Source organism: Pavona decussata, unplaced genomic scaffold (genome assembly GCF_977016875.1).
Source record: "Pavona decussata unplaced genomic scaffold, jaPavDecu1.1 SCAFFOLD_29, whole genome shotgun sequence".
NCBI classification, from domain to species: Eukaryota; Metazoa; Cnidaria; class Anthozoa; order Scleractinia; family Agariciidae; genus Pavona; species Pavona decussata.
Window position 1 is genome coordinate 1069522 of NW_028145452.1, and position 20464 is coordinate 1089985.

At 40.7% G+C, this 20464-nt stretch overlaps 1 protein-coding gene and 1 pseudogene across 3 annotated transcripts; both read left to right on the forward strand.

The window, feature by feature from the left end:
* The first annotated feature begins 731 nt into the window (after window positions 1–731).
* Window positions 732–9087, forward strand: LOC146484835 (UDP-glucuronosyltransferase 1-2-like; annotated as a pseudogene). Its single transcript, XR_014863528.1, has 7 exons — window positions 732–899; window positions 2440–2579; window positions 3225–3251; window positions 5832–6271; window positions 7032–7238; window positions 8035–8317; window positions 8737–9087. The product of XR_014863528.1 is annotated as a UDP-glucuronosyltransferase 1-2-like (transcript).
* Window positions 9088–9575: 488 nt separating this feature from the next.
* LOC146484836 (UDP-glucuronosyltransferase 2A2-like) lies at window positions 9576–18938 on the forward strand. Of its 2 annotated transcripts, none has more exons than XM_085104279.1 (5): window positions 9576–9912; window positions 14117–14723; window positions 15306–15512; window positions 17329–17617; window positions 18520–18938. In XM_085104279.1, the coding sequence occupies exons 1-5, from the start codon at window positions 9769–9771 to the stop codon at window positions 18800–18802; spliced, it is 1530 nt and encodes a 509-aa protein (XP_084960405.1). In that variant the 5' UTR covers window positions 9576–9768; the 3' UTR covers window positions 18803–18938. The 2 variants fall into 2 exon arrangements, with proteins under 2 accessions (XP_084960405.1, XP_084960404.1); XM_085104278.1 differs by lacking the exon at window positions 9576–9912 and adding an exon at window positions 12806–13010.
* The last annotated feature ends 1526 nt before the right edge of the window (window positions 18939–20464 follow it).

Below are 20464 nucleotides of genomic sequence, written 5' to 3' on the forward strand. Positions count from 1 at the left end.
GCCCATGAGATTGAACCAACTCACAGGGCCGATAAATCGGTATAGGTGTAAATTTTGTCACATTTCTATTATTTGAGTAGGTACTAATTGCTTACGTCAGATTATAAAGAAAGCTGGGTTAGCTGCAATTTGTGAACAAATCCAAACTCCACTTCCTTCACCGAGTAGTAGGGATTTTTCTTTTCAATGCCTGGTTCAGAGACTGGCATTAACTACTGGCTGCACACGCGCAACTATACGAATTTTGAAATTCAGATGACCACCCTCATAGACACCTCACCTATCTAGCGGCACAAAACGCCGCAGAAAGATACTATCTATAAAGATTCCTTAGCAACAACTGACGAGATTTGTAGCTAAGGGTCTCACCTCCTTAACAAGTAGACGACAAGTTTGAGGTTTCTATTTAAACAGTAGAGTGTTTTTGTCAAGAGACTATCACACTCTGGCAACCAAAGTATCGGTGACCGGATCACACAAACCAGAAGGCCCAGAGAACGTTGAAACTTTTTACTGCAAAGTAAAATTGACCTTTGATACAAAGGGCAAGAATCGGAGTCTGGGTTATATTTCTTCGAGTTCTGGAGAGGAGAGCACCCCCATTATTAAAAAAAAGGTACACAACTTGTATATATTCCGTATAAACAGTACATGGTTCGGTAACGTTGTCACGCAAGGGTTGTACCCATTGCCGTCATAATTTGTTTTCGGGAAAAATACGTGACCAGAGTCACATTCAACTTGTAAACCGACAAACGGACATCAAAGATGGCGCTGTTTACGTTGCTTTTCCTGTCCTTAACAGTGAACTGTGCTTTGTCCGCCCGGATTGCAGGTTTTATGAGCTTTGGAGGGTCACAGTACATCAACTACAAGAATTGGCGTCTCGCGGTCATGAGGTGAAATTGAAAATTTGTACATACGTTTAAACTTTTCATTGCTGGTCTTGATATGATCTCCCTTTATCAAACGAAATTACACCCACTGACGGAGGATAAAAGAAAAGAGAAGAACATTGCAAAATTTCAATTTTATAGTAATCCAAAACATCACAGCAGATATCGTGATTGCGAATAGCCTCCGTAGAAATCCTTTCTGGGAGCGCAAGACTCATGGCCTCGAAAGAATGGAACAAGAAAAGAAGCCAATGAGAAGAAAAATGGGAGGGGAGGGAGAGGAAGGAAACTGCTCCATTGTTTTGGCATCGTCTGCTCGGAAGTTTTCCGGGTTTGGAAAGGAAACGATATTGCTGTGGAGACTGTAGATGCATGCAAACACGGCCCGAGATAACTTATTCGTACATTAGAACAGCTGCATCCCAGCGTAACGCAAGACAAGGTAGTGATAAATCGATTTTTATGTCTCCGCCTGTACTGTGCAATCAGTAGATAGGTATAGGAGGACCAAAATAGACAGGAAAAGTGAAAAGATTTCCGTATGCACTGGCCGATGGATTAGAAATGCATTCTCATACCAAAGTACTTCTGTACCATCCCTCACAAAACAGGACAGTAACAACATATGATAAAAAGAAGACAGAAAATATCTCAAGAAGTTTTTTTTTTTCATTTGTCGTCGACTGGTTTATGCCATTATGTTTCTGCTATTTCGTTATGTTGATCAAGTTGTTCATACGTGTGGGATTAAAAATCGACATACGGTTGTTTTTCGCTTGCGTGACCTTGACACCTTGTCGTTAGTGTCGTTAAGTCCCTCAGCGGTGTATTAAAGAGAGCTTCAGTCAGAAAATGTTTAGGGCCGCGCACAAATCTTGCCAAAAGACGTTCACCACTTTAATGATAAAATGGTCAACAATCGCTGGATTGGTTACAATACAGGAAGGATCTATATTTTATTGAGCATTTTAACTTTGCAGCTCATTCCCTTCCCTTTTTTGTCGGAGCGTACGACGATGTTCTAGCACTCACAAAGACAGCGTCAGTCATCTCTTTACTCTTTATGAGTTAAAACCCATCGACTCAGTTCATAAATTCAACTTATTACCTACCACAGAATTGTCTTCTCCTTTTTTTTCTTCTTCTTCTTCTTCTTCTTCTTCTTCTTCTTCTTCTTCTTCTTCTTCTTCTTCTTCTTCTTCTTCTTCTTCTTCTTAATTAATTACAATATATTAATTAAACAAAATTACTATTTTCATGCCGTTCCTGCTATGTCATCTCCGCGGTCGAGAAAGCCAATGCCACCATTAAAACTTTTGGTTTCTCCCTTGGCCTCCTCGCTACTTGTTCGCAGTATTTTATATGTTAATTTTATCTGCATATTATTTTGTATGGCCGGATTAATAAAACTGGTGGCCAATCTCACCTAATCAACGGCACAGAGTGCCTGCACGTTTACAGTCAGTTTTATTTAAATTTATTAACAGGCAAACATTACTTCAGTTGATCATGATAAGCCAACTTCTTAAGTTTTCTCCGCTAGGTTGCGATAGTTGTGCCATCCTCCTAAAAGACCAAACCCGGCGATAAAGTACCACACAAGATCTACCAAGAATCCTACAAATCTGACTTCCTTAATGCCTCTGTACGGCTTGAAATGGAGGGGAAATGGTTAGAGGCGTTGTCTAATGGGAGAGAGACGGTGGCTGGCTTATGTGAAGTTCTTTTTTTTTTTTTTTTTTTTTTTTCCCCTAATAACCATTTATTTGCAAAAACACATTACTTACATTACTTACATTACGGGCTAAATACATCACTGGACAATACAGTATTCTACCAACAATACAGTGCTTACTGGTTACTTACACTTGTCTACTAACAATACAAGACTCTAATTACAATTCAACACATATCAGACAGTAAAATGGCTTTCGCTCCTTACAATTACGGCTACTTACAATATATACTAACTTACGACTAAATTTAAACTACCTAATTACATCCAATCGTTACTTCACATTATGTACAGCAACATAGCTTACCGCCTACTTACTAATCTTCGTTATTAACTTATTGGATTTTAATTGATCATTTGGGACTGGAGGGCGTTCTTCAATGGGCTCCATTTCTTTTTAAAAGAATTTAGGGTATTATTATCTAAAGCGATTTGCTTTTCAATTTTCATGGAGTTCACGAGCAATTGTTTATATAGTTGCACCTTGGGTATGATGTTTCTCAGTTTACAGTTGTATATATAATGCCTAGCAATAAGAAGTGAGTGATGTAAAAGTAGATGTGAGACATCGTTAATTAAGCCTAAACAGAGAGTGGGAGAGAGAGAAATGTCTTTCAAATCTTGAAGGTGTTGGGATATCCATTCAAATAAACTTTTCCAGAATGCCTGAGTATGTTTGCAGTGCCAAAACAGGTGAACCAGAGTTTCAGTAGTTTCACCACAAAAGGAACAAGTGTCGACTTGTTTTATACCTATCTTGCAGAGAAAGTCGTTTGTAGCAATTCGTCTATGAAGAAACTTAAACTGGAATACTCTAAGCTTTGTTTCTCTTGTACAGAGGAATGGTAAATAATAAGTTTTTTTCCAGTTAATGATCGAATCTTGAACTATACTCCCTTCAGAAAGCCATTTTTCTTCACTCCGCAATGGTGTGGAAGCCTTTTTTTGGACAAGGCGTCTATAAAATTCTTTGCAGATATTTGAATGAGACAGAAGAATCGCTATATCATTTGAAAGAGAGTTGTGTAAGACTGGTGAGCATGATTTCTTAAATTGTTTTAGCGCCGATATAACTTTAAAGTACTCAAGATAATTAGTTTTAATATTATATTTATCTATGAATGCATTATAGCTTAAGAAAGTCTGATCTTTGTTAAGTAGATCTTTAACTTCTGTTACCCCTGCCTTAAACCAGGCTTTGTAAAAGAAAGGTCGGTTCTCTATTCTGATTAGTGAGTTATGCCATAAAAACATAGAGTCAAAATCAAGGTTCTTCTCTCTGTAATTTAAATTGGTCCAGTGTTCGATAATTTCCTTCAAAAAGGGATCCTTTATGTTAAGCTGTAAAACGTCTTGCGGTTTAAGGTTACTTAAAAACACTGCTTTGCCTCCATGCTTCTGGAGGTAGTAATCAACGAAAAGCTTCCATTTCCCCTGATTATCATTATTTAAGTAACCTTGTATCCACTTCATTTTCAGAGATTCATTAAAACTTTGAACATCTATCATCTTGAGACCCCCTTTATCGTAGTCATTAATCATTTCCACTCTTTTGATTTTATCCCCTTTTTTATCCCAGAGAAAATCATACAACAAAGAATTAATTTCTTTAAGTGCACCTTGATGCGTTGGGAGAGAGGATAGAACATGCACAATTTGCGATACTGCCAGAGATTTAATGATCGTAATTTTACCTAGAAGAGTCAACCTTCTTGCAGACCAGCTATTTAGGATGTTTTTTATTCTCTCGATTTTTTCGGAAAAATTATCGTAAAAAGCGTTTTTCTCTACAGTCGAAAACCAGACTCCCAAGGCGTAAACCTTTCTCTCAGCCCATGTTATAGGTTTGTTAGAGAGTAATGCTGCATTTGAATTTTTCGATGATCCGATCCAGAGGGCTTCCGTTTTATCGTAGTTAACTTTCAAGCCGGATATTAAAGCAAATGCGTCAAGTAAGTATAGAGTTCTAGAAAAGGAGGATTGTGAGCCATCTAAAATCACTGTCGTATCATCTGCGTATTGCGAGAGTTTGCACTCAGTGCCCCGGATCGTGATTCCACGAATTTCATTATCCTTCCTTACTGTGCTACCCAATATTTCTGCACATAAAATAAACAAATAAGGGGAAAGAGGGCAGCCCTGTCTTACACCGCGACTTAACGTAAAGAAATCGGAGGACCATCCGTTGTTTTGGATACAACTGCTTATATCAGTGTAAAATAATTTTACCCATGCAATCAAGGATGTTCCAAAGTTATAGTATTTTAGAGTTTTCTCAATAAAGCTCCATTCTACACTATCGAAGGCCTTCTCGAAGTCGACAAATAATAGAAGGCCAGGGATTTGTTCTGTATCTGTGTAATTTATTATACTATCGAGAAGTCTGATGTTCTCTCCGATAAATCTGTTTTTTAAAAAGCCGGTCTGATCGTTGTTGATTATCTTTGGTAGGACTTTACGTACTCGATTAGCAATGGATTTGGCTGCTATTTTGCAATCACAATTAAGAAGTGTAATTGGTCTCCAGTTCTTTAAGAAATGAGCAGGTTTGTTCTTCTTTGGTATGAGGGTGATTAATCCTCTCCTTTGAGTAATTGATAGAAGGCCGTTTGCATATGCACAATTTAGTGCGTTTAGAAGATAATGATGTATGTCTTTCCAGAAAACCTTGTAAAATTCGGCTGGGAGGCCATCACTTCCAGGGCTTTTGTTTGCTTCCATTGATTTCAGGCTTTCTAAGCATTCAGCTTCGGTCAATAGACCTTCGCATTCTTTTTGTTCGTGCGCCTCTAGCAACAGGGTATTTCCGTCTGGGAAAAAGATGTCCTCAAGCTCTGCATTAACTTGTGGATTGCAGGAAGAATACAGTGATTGGTAGAAGGATTTTGCCTCTTTTAATATCTCAGTGTCCGTCTTAATGGTACTATTGTCATCTAGCTGAAGGTTTTTAATGGTTTTTTTATTAAAATGTCTTTTTTCCAAATTCAGAAAATATTTTGTGTTTTTTTCTCCTTCATTATACCAGCGAGACTTGGATCTTATAATTGTTCCACGGGTTTTATATTTCGATATTTCTTCTTTCTGGAGAATCTTAATATCTAATTCGTTAGAAATGTTAGTTTTGTCTGGTTCCGAGAGATTGTTTTCTTCCAGTTTCTTTTGAAGAGATAATATATCGGTTTCTAAGCTTGACTCCTGTGATTATGTGAAGTTCTTTTAAACAACACTGACATTCTGGAGGAGATAAAAGGCTTTGACTTGATAGTTTATGATGGTCCTATAACGTTCTGCGCTCAACTGGTTGGAGAACTTCTTGATATTCCAAGAGTGGAGATTTTAGTTGTTCCACCAAACTTCCCAATGGATTTTCTTCACAAGATTCCCATGCCCGTCTCGTATATACCTCAAATTATTTTGGCAGTCACTGATGAAATGACATTTCTAGAACGTGTGATAAATGTGCTTGCATACCTGGGTACTCAAATTTTAGTGATTCTTGCAGTTTGCAGTCCAATGGATGCGTTGAAGGTTAAGTACAACATCAAACCTGAACGAAGTTTCCAGGAGACTGTTGGTGACGCTGAAATGGTTCTCATTACAGCAGACTTCGCCCTTGAGTATCCACAGCCTCTTTTGCCAGGTACGAGACACTAAGGGGCTGTTTACATGGAGGGAGGAAGATCCTAGCACTACGAAGATCCTAGAAGGCGGATCGCCTAAGCGCCATATGTTCTCTGTATTCAGTTTACATGCAAAAGGTTGGACTTGGCTTTATAGCTCTAGGATCTTCCTAGTGATAGGATCTTCCTAGCTGAGAGGTAGGAAGATCCTAGCACCATGTAAACTACCTTCGCTTGGAAGATCCTTGTACTAGGAACAAAAATTAAAAGGACAAACATGGCGGCAGCCGAGCGTTCAACTGCTAAAGGCAGACAATTTTTCCTCTTTTCCATCTCCACTTTGTAACCTCCCTGGCGGAAATTTCTGCATGTAAAGCAAACGAAAAGTTGCTTCGCCTTCTGGGATCTTGCTAGTGCTAGGATCTTCCTTCCTCCCTGTAAACAGCCCCTAAGATTTGGAGCTGTGGCTGAAGCAGAATTTTAGTTTCCTGAATGCAGTCATAACATCATTTGAACGCTACCTTTATTTGCTAATCATACAAGTGAGTTTTGCTTAAAGTTGGGGCCGTTTTGCTTAAGGCTACTCAGTTAAGTTTCCAGGTGTCTGCGGTCTGAATGATTTGTACGCACTCTCACTATGTCTCCTCTTCTCATTGATCGCCCTTCGGCCTCGTTATGATACAGAGGCACCTAACTGTTCATTCCGGTGGTAGTACTAAAGTGTTCAGTAGCCTTTCTGGTCATGCTAAGTTCTAAAATAAACTGAATTTTATTCAACAGGCCATGTTATGGTTGGACCACTGAATGTCAAAGATTCCAAACCCCTCCCCTCTGATTTGGAAGAGTTTGTCAGCAATTCAGGCGGCCATGGTTTTATCATAGTCTCCTTTGGATCAAATGTGGCTTCTCTCCTGCCGCGACAAGTAGTGGACATGTTAGCTACAGGTTTTGGAAAACTAGAACAGCGAGTTTTGTGGAGACTTACAGGTATCTGCTGATGATATTTAACCTAATTCTCGGGTTTTTCGAGAAGGCCTGGTACTCAGGTTAATATTAGCAAAGAGGAATGTGCAGGAATCTCGTGATGCAATACGGACCAGCTATATTATCAACTCGGGTTGTTCACGTGACCCTACATTTCTTGTGATACCAAAAATACTGTGTATTTTACTTGGATTGCTCAAGGTTATTCCATTATCAGGTCTTGATAACCCAGATTGCTGCGGCGCCATGTTTTATTTGTGCAACTACGGTAACTACGATTGCTTTTTTTCCATCTCTTGTGAACCGGTTCTAAGTTAGCTAAACCGAGTCACCACAATCCCATGCAAACCAAGTTTTACTTTTTATCTTTAGTTTGCAACTGTTGTACCGTAAGAAAAAACACTCACCAGCTCCTCGAAGTCAACGCTGTTGTACATCTTAGCTACAACGCTTTGCAAAGGCGTTAGTTTCAAATGTTCGTCAAGATAAAAATCGTAGCAGGCCCAAACCAGGCAAATTTTTGAGTGTTAGTAATTTGTTCCTACTGTTAATACATTAAACAAAGACTTACTAATAAGACTTCAGTGTCACCTAAAAGCTATTCATGAATATAATCTGAGCTAACGATTTATTGCAGTATCTTTCTTGACGAAAAAGAGGGCGAGTGAACAGGCACGAAAATCGATTTTCGGGCCAGCTGGTGTGTTATGCTCGCTCTACTATCCCGGCGCAAAATAAGAGCCGGCTCAGTAGTACATTTTCAAACTGGATAATGTATCACAACGGTGACTCTTTTGCAGGCTACTCCCTTCCTTCCTAGCCTCTAACATCAAGGTGATGGATTGGTTAACTTAGAATGATCTATTGGGTCACAATAAGGCTTTTGTCTCCCATGTGGGACACAACAGTCTTTACGAAACTGCATACCATGGGGTTCCTGTGGTGGCTTTTCCTTTGTTCGCAGAACAGCACAGTAACGCCAGGAAAGCGGAACATTTTGGGTTTGGTTTAGGTGTGTATCATAAAAGCACCAATGCCAAACAACTATATGAAACAATTGAGTTGGTTATTACTGAAACAAGGTATTTTTACTTTTATTGCTACGATCGCTTAATCAGTATGCATGGGCCAGTCTGAGCGTTCTTCTTGAGTCACATCAAGGAGGTATTTCCGCGCGCTTTTCTTGAACAAGCCACACCACTACTGTTGACACTCAAAATATTGATTTTTAGAGCCGTTATTTAATCTCATTGTGACTTTTTCCCTGAAGAAGACTAGTTGTACTAGTTGAGATATTGGCCCAAATAAAAGTTTTCGTGACGCAAGGTTTGGCGTTAGGACGAACAGAGTATAGGGTATATTGAACATAAAGTAATTTTGAGTTATATTATTGAGATAGTTATTGCGGCTCGCAGGAAGACCTTTTTTTGCAGATGATTATGATACCGTGATTAAACAAAGAAAAAAAGCTGAGATGAATTTTTTATTCCTCTTCATACAGATTCAAAGCCAAAGCTATGCATATCTCCAGCCTGTTAAGAGATCGTCGACGCACTTCTCTTCAAGAAACCTGTGATTGGATAGAGTACGTTCTCAGACATGATGGAGCCCGGCATCTCAGACCTCAAGTGTTTAACATCCCTTGGTATCAGTACTACTTACTTGACGTCATGGCTTTCCTTGTTGCTGTGGTTACTTTGGTTGTCATGGTGATATGGATGACATGTAGATGCTTGTGTCGTCTGTGCTGTAAAAGGAGTGGAAACAAACCTAAGAAGGGGTGAAACGTGAAGAAACATCAAATGTCTAAACGTTTTGACTTTATTAATCCTCGCGCAGTTTTTCTTTCTATGTCTTTATGTAACTTTCCCAGTGGATTCGTCCGCGTTTTAGGGCTGTTTTTACCTCTTGCTATTAAAATGTGTTTATTTATTTATTTATTTATTTATTTATTTGTTTATTTAGTTATTTATTTTATTTTTGTTTTATTCACCACGACATACATTCATAGAAAGTTACAGTGAATAATAGACTAAGATCTTACATAAGTTTACAGTGAATAATAATAGTAAAAGAAGAAGTAAGAAGTGGCGAGGACCCCCGGGCTTATACTGAGAGATCTCCTCGGAGATATGTTAGGACTGTAAGACTAGTAAAGACATTTTATTTAGATTTTTTAACTTACGGTGTTAAGACTATAAAGACATAACAGAGTCGGACGTTTCATACAATTAACCGAGGAAATCAAGAAGCTTTCTCTCAAAATGTTTCTCTTAAAATGATTCCATTAAGCCTAATTATAACAGCAAAACTTTTAGTGTATTGTTTAGATTTCACTCAAAAAACCTTCAAAAAAGGTTAAAAGAAAACTGTAATACGAAGCACCAACTGCTTGTATAGTGATGGGCTGTTTGCAGGTTGTTTGCGTTGTCACGCTTGGGATGTACTTGTAATTTGCATTCTCGACGCAAGAAACTTGCGTGACGAATTCACTTTCAAAAACAGTTCTTTGAATCAACACACGGTCATCAAGATGGCGTTGTTTTCGTTGCTTTTCCTGTCCTTAACAATCAACTGTGCTTTGTCCGCCAAGATTGCAGGTTTTATGACCTTTGGGGGATCACAGTACATTAACATCAGAAATATTCTACAAGAATTGGCGTCTCGAGGCCATGAGGTAAACTTGTAAATTTTTGCATCATCCAGCCATAAGCGCCTTGATATGATCCGTTACCTTTATCAACTAGTAACACCTATTGATTGAGGATGGACAAAAGAAAGATGACTGTTTAAAATTTCGATTGACCATTTCAAGAAAAAATTACAGGAAATGGCCAAAAGTTAAGAGATTACTTTCGTGATGTTGAGCTCTTGCATGCATCAGGCAGGCGCAGCCTAGCCGGAGATAATTTATTCACAGCGTGAGTCAGCTGCAGCCCAGAATAACACTAGATCGGGCAGAGTACAAGTCGAATTTTTTTCTCCGTGCTGGGGAAAAGAATCAATGTGGGAGAATTTTCCCACGCTGCATCGTACCGAGCTGCGTAAATTACTTACGAATTAAACTACTTTCAAACTATACTTCGTAAAATAACAAGCGCGTGGCGCGGTGTTCAGAAACACTTTGAAATCGTTGCCCCAACAGTTTGTCGAATACATGTACCGTCGGTACTGTCCTGTAATGGACTATACGGGATGTGGAGACTTAGGGTAGGGATTTCACGAGCTGGAGCGAAAGGGAAGGAAAACTGTCATTTAGGTATTTTAGAGAGCCTTTCAAGATATCTTGAACAGACTTACGGAAAAGAGATGCAGTGTTTTTACTCTAAGTTTTTTTGTGTTTAAAGCGAACAGGCAGCCCCCCGATAGGGTGAGTGCAATGGCTCCTGGACATAACGTCTAATCCCACCACCACCAGGCGAAATAGTGCAATGCCAAAGGGGGTGGGTTTACTATAAACGGAGGGGCACCAGGCCGCTAACTTCGCCGGGCAGTGCACACCCCCCCCCCCCCCCCATCCTCTCCCAAACATTAAGGCGACACTACGGACATCTACACATAATACATTACGAGGAGTTCGCCACCATCAAAGCAATGCTCGTCATATAGCAGAACTTCACGTACAAACAAAGACATTACGAGTACAAAACGATCGTAGAACCCTCCACAAGAGAGCTTGTTGAAAGTCAGACACACAGAAATCAGTTCACAGAATGGATGGCGCCAAGCATTCTCATGTAGTCGTCGGTGGACCAGTCGTAGGACTCCAGAAACTGGGAAAACTGCTACCCTTGCATATGGCCCACGCCGGACAGCAACGCCGCCGCAGCAGAGTGTACGGGCGAGTCCACCACCAGAGGAAGAGAAGCAGGAACAGGACTAGGCTCAGGGCACCCCTCAGGCTCAGACAACAGTGAACTGCATAGCAGAAGCACAAGAGTCCTGAGTCCCAAAAAGAACCAGGGTGGAGGCCGGTTCCTGGGAGACCTGTTTAGCCTTGTGACATCGCCGCCAGTGGCGGATCTCTTCCCACGACATGAAATCTTTCTAGACTTCATTGTCGGAGCGGAGATGACGATGCTGGTCAGGCACCTCTTCTTCTTCCTTGGCCATGCGGACCACGTCAAAACACGTGGTAGCCACATGGGCAAAAGGTACCGAAGTCACAGAGGTCGGAGCCTCTGGAGCAGCGGCGACCTTCTTCCTCCTACGACTCCTCGAAGCTCTGGTACGACGCGGGGCGCTCGGAGAACCAATGACCGCAGCCGAAGCATTAGCCAGGACCTCCTTATCCCCGAAACACATCTCCTCTTCGGCTGGAGTCGACTCATTGACCACCACCTCAGAGACCTCCACGGGAGGTGCGACTCCGGGGAGACCGACATCAGCGACAGACATCAGCGACAGGGGCCACAGACAGAGCTGCAGCCGGAGCCCGGCGAGCAGCAGCCCCAGTACGAGTCGGTCTGGGACCAGGGCCACCTCAGGCACGGCGACAGTCACGCACGACATGCCCAGGCTGGCGACAGCGACGACACTTTCCATTCATAGAGCAGTCCTTGGCACGGTGACCAGGGGCCCGACAGATGGGACACCATTGGGGCTGGCGGCGATACCAAATACGGCACTCAAAACCAGCCACACGGACGACAGGAGCGATGTCTTTCGCCAGAGACATTTTAACGACCCGAGAGCCGTCAAAACGTCCGGGAAAGCCAACATGTGTCGACTTCTGGAGGGAGTGGATCTCTCCAAATGGACGAAGGGCAGCCCGCACAGCGTCATCTGGGACTTCACAGGGAAGATCGCGCAGGTAGACGAGGCGAGAACGTTTTTCAACAGCCGCCGCACGAATGCGATGACCATTGAACTCAAAACCATTCAGCAGGACAGCATCGCAGGTTGGGACATCCACGAAGGTCAGCCGAACAGCGTCATTCAGGAGGAATTGAACAGTGGAGAGCTTGTCCCGATCCAACTGCTCGACGATGCGAGGAAGGACGTCACAAGCTCCAACGTTGGAGCCCGGCATCTTAGACCTCAAATGTTTAACATCCCTTGGTATCAGTACTACTTACTTGATGTCATGACTTTCCTTGTTGCTGTGGTAACCCTGGTTATCATGGTGATATGGATGACATGTAGATGCCTGTGTCGTCTATGGTGTAAAGTGGAAGCAAACCTAAGAAGGAGTGAAACGTGAAGAAACATCGAACATCTAAACGTTTTGATTTTATTAATCCTCACGCAGTTTTTCTTTCTATGTATTTTATCGCTAACAGCCCGTTTTTATGTAACGTTCCCAGTGGATTAGTCCGTGTTTTAGGGCTGTTTTTACGTCTTGCTATTAAAATGTGTTTCGTAAATGTCTCTCAAAATGATTCGGTCAAGCCTGATTATAACATCAAAACTTTAAGTGTATTGTTCAGATATCACTCAAAATACCTTCAAAAAAGGTTTTAAAAAAACTGTGATACGAAGCACCACCTGGTTGTATAGTGGTGGATGTTTGCAGGTTCTTTGCGTTGTCACGCTTGGGATGTACTCGTAATTTGCATTCTCGACGCAAGAAACTTGCGTGACGAATTCACTTTCAAAAACCGTTCTTTGAATCAACACACGGTCATCAAGATGGCGTTGTTTTCGTTGCTTTTCCTGGCCTTAACAATCAACTGTGCTTTGTCCGCCAAGATTGCAGGTTTTATGACCTTTGGACAGTCACATTACATCAACATCAGAAATATTCTACAAGAATTGGCGTCTCGAGGCCATGAGGTAAACTTGTAAATTTTTTGCATCATCCAGCCATAAGCGCCTTGATATGATCCGCTACCTTTATCAACTAGTAACACCTATTGATTGAGGATTAAACAAAAGAAAGATGACTATTTAAGATTTAGATTAAACATTTCAAGAAAAAAATTACACAAAATGGCCGTAAGTTAAGAGATTACTCAGTTTCGTGATGTTGAGCTGTTGCATGCGTCAGGCAGCTGCTGGCGCAGCCGGAGATAATTTATTCACAGCATGAGTCAGCTGCAGCCTAGTAACACTACTAACATTTCTTTGTGCTGGGGAAAAGAATCAATGTGGGAGAATTTTCCGCGCTGCTTCGTACCGAGCTGCGTACATTACTTGTGAATTAAACTACCTTTAAACTATCCCTCGTAAAATAACGGGCGCGTGCGCTCGGTGATCAGAAACACTTTGACATCTTTGGCCCAACAGTTTTTCAAATCCCGTCGTTGAGTTCAGGAAACTGTTTTCATCTGTTTGGTAGGCATCCATCTTCAGAAAGGTGGCTGAATTTGTTATTTACAGACATTCTTTAGTAATTACAGAAGCTGTTTGTTGCGATATTTTTTTAAAGCTAGCAAAAGCTTTGCAAATGACAGAAAGGCAAAAATCCCTCGACAAGTTGTATGGAAATTAAGTCTCAACCGGACTCTACTGTGCATGTGCCCCAGCTGACACATAGTATAGCCGCTTTAAGATACATGAAAAGCTGCCCTGCAGCCCGGCGGGGAGGGTGGAGGGGGAGGTGCAGATGGACTATACGGGCGGAGGGGACTTAGGGTAGGGATTTCACAAGCTGGAGACAAGGTAGGGAAAACTGCCATTTAGCTAATTGTGAGATGGCTTCCCCCAAATCCATACAGTCTCTATTTTTCAGGATTTTTAAAAGCCTTCGTATGGCGGAACCTCAAACTTGGTAAACTGACCAATTGTTATATGATCTTTCTTGTGATGGACTCCAATTTCTGATCAAACCCTAACCCTAAACCTAACGCTAAATCCATTTGAACTTCGGAACGGGCAATAACAAACAAAAGTTACTTCACTTGATAAGCCAAATTCTTAAGTTTTCTGATCTCCACTAGGTTGCGATAGTTGTGCCATCTTTCCAAAAGACCAAACCCAGCGATAAAGTACCGCACAAGGTTTACCAAGTGTCCTACAAGGCTGAATTCATTGACAATCAGGTACGGCTGGAAATGGAGGAAAAATGGTTGGAGGCGTTGTCAAAAGGAAGGCAATTACACACGGACTTATGTGAGGCTATTTTAAACAACACAAAGCTTCTGGGGGAGATAAAAGGCTTTGACTTGATAGTTTATGATGGTCCTATAACACTATGCGCTCCACTGGTTGGCGAACTTCTTGATATTCCAAGAGTGGAGATTTTAATTGCTGCACCAAATTTCCCATTTGGTATCAACCACATGATTCCCATGCCCGTCTCTTATGTTCCTCAAGCTATGTTGGGATTCACTGATAAAATGACATTTCTAGAACGCGTGATAAATTTGCTTGCGTACCTGAGTACTCAAGCGTTGTTGGGTCCTGTAGTTTGGAGTCCAATGAATGCGCTGAAGGTTAAGTACAACATCAAACCTGAACGAAGCTTCCAGGAGACTGTTGGTGATGCTGAAATGGTTATAATTGCTGCAGATTTTGCTCTGGAGTATCCGCAGCCTCTTTTGCCAGGTATGAGTTTCATATTGAACGGGGTGTTTTTGACATTTCTGAGCTGTGGCTTTTGGATAATTTGACGTTCCAATTCAATCCCAATCGGCTATATGGAAAACGATGACGGCTCTACATTTTACCACAATACCTTGCGACCCTGATACAGCCAATGGGCACTGATAGAAAGCGATATCTTTTGGAAATTCGTTCCTGTACTGGCAACAATGTGTGTGCTAGGTTTGAGGTTTTTTGGCCTTGACCGTGCACAGACCATAATAGATTTTGAAATGTCTAATTGCAATTAACCAATAGAAACGTTCCTGCTAAGAAATTCAACGGTTTTGTGAACTTTAATGTGCACGATCGTGGCCCTTCCAACATAAATTGCAGCGCCATTAAAAATAACTACGATTCAATCACCTGTGGCCATTTTGGTCATCGTGATCAAGTCTCACAATTGTGGACTGCTTCATGCTTATCGTTTTGCGTTTTTTTTTTCAAGAGACAGATCTTCTCTTGGCCTTTTCTCATTTCTAGCACTGAATTATTACCATTTCCAGTCATATTGACTTCTAAGATAAACTGAATTTTATTCAACAGGCCAAGTTCTGGTGGGACCACTGAATGTCAAAGATTCCAAACCCCTCCCCACTGATTTGGAAGAATTTGTCAGCAATTCAGGCGGCCATGGTTTTATCATAGTTTCCTTTGGATCAAACGTGGCTTCTCTCCTGCCGCGAGAAGTAGTGGACATGTTAGCTACAGCTTTTGGAAAACTAAAACACCGAGTTTTGTGGAGACTTAAAGGTATCTGCTAGTGATATTAGTTCTGTAATTATACTGCGCATTTTACTTGGATTGTCGATAAAGAGGGCGAGTGAACGGCACGTGACCAACCTTTTTCCCAGGGTCCCTCCTCTTCCCGTCCCCTTGAGCGAGAGAATACCAGGGTACGTCGTTCCAGTAGATGTGAAGAGGAGAATGAATGAATGAATGAATGAATGAATGAATGAATGAATGAATGAATGAATGAATGAATGAATGAATGAATGAATGAATGAATGAATGAATGAATGAATGAATGAGTGAGTGAGTGAGTGAGTGAGTGAGTGAGTGAGTGAGTGAGTGAGTGAGTGAGTGAGTGAGTGCGTCAGTGAGTGAGTGAGTGAGTGAGTGAGCGAGCGAGCGAGCGAACAAGTGAGTGAGTGAGTACGTGCGTGCGTGCGTGCGTGCGTCAGTGAGTGAGTGAGTGAGTGAGTGAGTGAGTGAGCGAACGAACGAACGAACGAACGAACTTTATTTAGCCACGGAATTTACACCAGTAAAAGAAAAACTACTGTTTAAGGGCATATTTTGTGATAAGAAATATAAGGAATATTCTTAAGCAGTAGTTTTTGCCCTTAGACCTTGGGAACGAGGTTGGGGAAGAATCACAAATCAAAGCTCCAAAAATTGGGTTGGCTTGCTTCTACGATCGGCTCGTCTTCTCGAGTACACTCTGTTTTTTTTTTTTTCGTTATATATAAGAACGTCTCATTTTGGAGCTGAGGCTGAACGTTCTTATATTTTTTTGCGATTTGAGGCTGAAAACGTTCTTAAGATGTCCTTAAATTACATGGTATACACTACATGTATTTCAGTAAATCAATGCGGACGTGACCAGGAAACCTATCAAAGTGCATTGCCTGCTGAGATATGGTATCAAGAACTGCTGATTATGACAAACCAAGATGTGTGTCATCATTGTAAATGTTATACAAAACATGCCCTTAAGTATTTTGGTTAATTTACATTTGTTTCTTTGATTTTATATACAGATTAGCAAAGTAAAAACGTTCTTAATCCTCTCTCAGCCTGAGGAATGTTCTTAATACGTTCTTAAAATTTTGGTTAATCTCAGCCTCCACGTTCTTATAAAAAAAAAAGGTTCTTATAAAAAAAAAACAGAGTGTATCGAGAAGCAACAACAACAAAAACAACACATTTTTAATTTTGGGACAAATATAAAGTACATGAAGACAGCATAAAAAATAAACTTAATTAGGCAAAAAAAAAACTATTCAGAACGGTAAACTGACTAAACGAGCTGAGTATTTACAAATATTATCACGCTTCACCTGGGTTGTAACAAATAAGAAAGAAAAAGGAAACAAACAAGTAGATAAGTAAATAAATAAATAAATAAATAATAATTGGACAGGGAAAAAAAAGCACCAGATAGTGAGTGAACCAATATTTTTACATAGGTTAGAATTAGAAGCGGAAAGAAAATTAACACAATGTTAACCCAGAAATTTTCAGTCATTGTTTGCTTAAATGAACGCAAAGAAAAACTGTTTAGTTCTTCATTCAAATTATTCATAATACAAGGACCAGAGAAGTCTTTGCAGTCTAATATGGGTACAGCAAATATTCAGTTCAAAAAGTTACACGGAAAACATTTCGGGCATTATCTTTCAACCAGACTCCGAGTATCAGAGCTGGTGAAGACGCAAGCGCGAACGAAATTTGATTTTGGCGCGCGCTGGAGTGTTCTGCTCTTTTGCCAACTCTACCATCCTTGAGCAAACTGAAAGACTACTTGTACTGAAGAACATAGGTCATAACAGTGACTCTTTTGCAGGCTACATCCCTTCTTTCCTCGCATCTAACATCAAGGTCATGGATTGGTTGCCTCAGAACGATTTATTGGCTCACAAGGACATCAAGGCTTTTTTCTCCCATGTGGGACACAACAGTCTTTACGAGTCTGCATATCATGGGGTTCCATTGGTGGCTTTTCCTTTGTTCGCAGAACAGCACAGTAACGCCAGGAAAGCGAAACATTTTGGTTTTGGTTTAGGTGTGGATCGTAAAAGCACCAATGCCCGACAACTATATGAAACAATTGAGCTTGTTATTAATGAGCCAAGGTATTTTTTGCTTCTATTCTTTTCGTTTAGTCAGTAAGTGAAAAAAATGTAGAATAAGAGAATGCATGAACAACGGGAGCTTTCTTTTTGAGCCACGCCTAACGATTGACTTAATCGTTGGGTGTAACTCAGAAAGAATGCTCCTTGTTCATGCATTCGTTGGACCAGGAGACAATAAGAGGCCAGAGAGGGACACAAGGGGCATTGGCTGGGATATGTGAATTTCACTTGATTTATTTTTAGACATCGTCTAAACGGAAGTCAGTTTCCCGAGACGTCCGTAAACGCTTTGTGTGACGCCAAGGGGAAGTCATCCGAGCGTGCCAACGCTAGATTTTGTTTGCCGAAGTCTCGGGAAAGAGACTTCAGTTTCCACGACGTCTAAAAATAACTTAAGTTAAATTCACATATCCCACTTATCTTAAGGGCTATACTGGGGGTCTCCCCTCTGTACCCTTATTCTCTCTTGGTTGAAACAAACGACATCACGTGATACAAAATTAGACGGCGGGTATCAGGCGGCATACCCCGTCTAATTTGACATCCGTTGCGCGATTTTATTGGAAGCAAAACAAAGAAAAAAAGTCACATTTTCAGATCTTTTCTTTCGTTAATCTTACCCCGGTGTAATAAAATCGAGTAAAAAATAAAACTTTTACTTTTTACCGGCAATCACGCTGTTCCAGTTATTTGCCGTCTGTTTTCTCTTCAACGCGATGAGCGTAAACTGAAGTGAAGATACAGTACAGCGCTTGTGACTAAGGTATTGTGGTAGAATGTGCAAACCGAAAGACACCGGATAAAGGTTAACCCTATGGACCAGTAAGATCTAACTCTTGAACAAGCTCTTGAATTTACTGAGAGTAATTTTTTATTTTACTATAATATTCCTCTTTATGCAGATTCAAAGCTAAAGCAATGCATATCTCCGGCCTGTTGAAGGATCGTCGACGCACCCCGCTTCAAGAAACCTGTGATTGGATAGAGTATGTACTCAGACATGGTGGAGCCAGGCATCTCAGACCTCAAGTGTTTAACATCCCTTGGTATCAGTACTACTTACTTGATGTCATGGCTTTCCTTGTTGCTATAGTAACCTTGGTTGTCATGGTGATAAGGATGACATGTAGATGCCTGTGTCGTCTGTGCTGTAAAAAGAGTGGAAGTAAACCTAAGAAGGAGTAAAAAATGGAATAAACCATCGAGTGTCTGGTCATCTTCAATTTTATTAAGCCTAAGGTATCGCTGGCAGCTAATTTTTATGTAACTTTGTCAAATTTCCAAGTGCAGTCTGAATAAATTTGCTGCCTCATCGATTAGAGTAAGTTGTTACAGCCATCAATTCATCAATTCCCCACGAAAAAGTCAATTCCCTACAGCCTTGCTCTCCGATTACGCCGTATTTGTTCCACAGATGCTTGCTTTGATAACCGATCAACAGAATTAAAAAAACTACTTGACAAAACGGAGATGTAATGATGACTTTGTTGAAGAACAAATTCGTGGTGTCAAACGAATATGTATGTTTAAAACACGAGCAGCAGTGTTATATCGGGATTTAAAACCACAAGGCGCAGGCGAGTGGTTTTAGACCCGATAAAACACGTGCTGTGAGTTTTTTGAACGGTTCAAAAACATTCCTGGAGAAGCGTGTGTCAAGAGGGTTCATAACAATGATGCTTTTGTGAACATTGTAAATTATCATACAAGAAAAACATTAAACAGCGCGTACTAACGAGGAGGAGGTTTTATCGGATATAAAACCACTGCACGTGATGTTATATCAACCATTTGATAGGTTAATGGGCTTTTGAATTATTAATGAGTTTTTGAACTGGGAATGAAACCTTAAAAGAATATACACCTTTTCACCTAATGATTCTAAGAAAACTAACAGACTGCCCGTTTATTATTACTCAGAAATCAACAATGTAGCTCTACCCAACATCCACAAAATACTCGATAGGGAACAACCCATTTTCCACTACTTAGAAGGTCTTAGTAAAATCTTCAACTCCTGTTGTTGCTTACCGTCGTTCTCCTAACCTTCGTGACCTCCTGGTTCGTGCTAAACTGAAAAATCCTAACACGACACTAAAGACAACTCCTGGCACATTTCGCTGACTTGAAGTGTCCTGCCTTTTGTTACAAACCTCTATAAAACGGAGACCACCATCACATTTTTGCAGACACTCGATAAACCGGATATGATTGGTTAATCGTGTTTACGGTGTTTTGAATCGCGTGACTCACACTTCTGGTCTACTTGTACAAAAACGTTCGCTCAGAGCAATAAGCACTGAAATATGACATAACTCCTATACGGTTTCGTTTGTACAGAATGTTCTTGTAGGCCATTTCCGAGTTACTGTGTACCTCATTATGGAAGCGAGGCTACGTGCAAAGCTTTTGATATTAAAGTTAGTTTTGTTTACATATGTTCTTCATAACGAAAACTTTGCACTTAGTTTTGCTTCCATGATGAGGTTCACAGCAACTCGGAAATGGCTTATTATATTGAACAAATGATAAATCAACGCATCAAACAAGAACATTCTGTACAAACGAAACCGAATAGGAATTATGTCATATTATGATACGCTCTTTTTTATATATGATCAATCTCGTACCCAGAGTCCTCTGCAGGTTTTTTGGTCAGCTGGTGGATAAGCTAAACGTTGTTTTTCCGGTCCAGGCTGAATATTCTTATTTTTCTGACTACACTCACACGAAACATTCAAAGTGAAAAGTTTATCTAGGACGAGTCAGTCAGTCTTGTGACGCAAGAGTCCTGAGTCTGCTTCCATTACTAAATGTCGGCTAGGCAAGTATCTTGAGTTTTCCGAC

Excerpts from the sequence above, each read along its gene's own strand:
- LOC146484836 (XM_085104279.1), top strand. The coding sequence starts at position 9,769 with ATGGCGTTGTTTTCGTTGCTTTTCCTGTCCTTAACAATCAACTGTGCT. Across the intron at positions 14,724-15,305 it reads TCCGCAGCCTCTTTTGCCAG|GCCAAGTTCTGGTGGGACCA; the intron begins GTATGAGTTTCA and ends TTTATTCAACAG. Across the intron at positions 17,618-18,519 it reads CTTGTTATTAATGAGCCAAG|ATTCAAAGCTAAAGCAATGC; the intron begins GTATTTTTTGCT and ends CTCTTTATGCAG.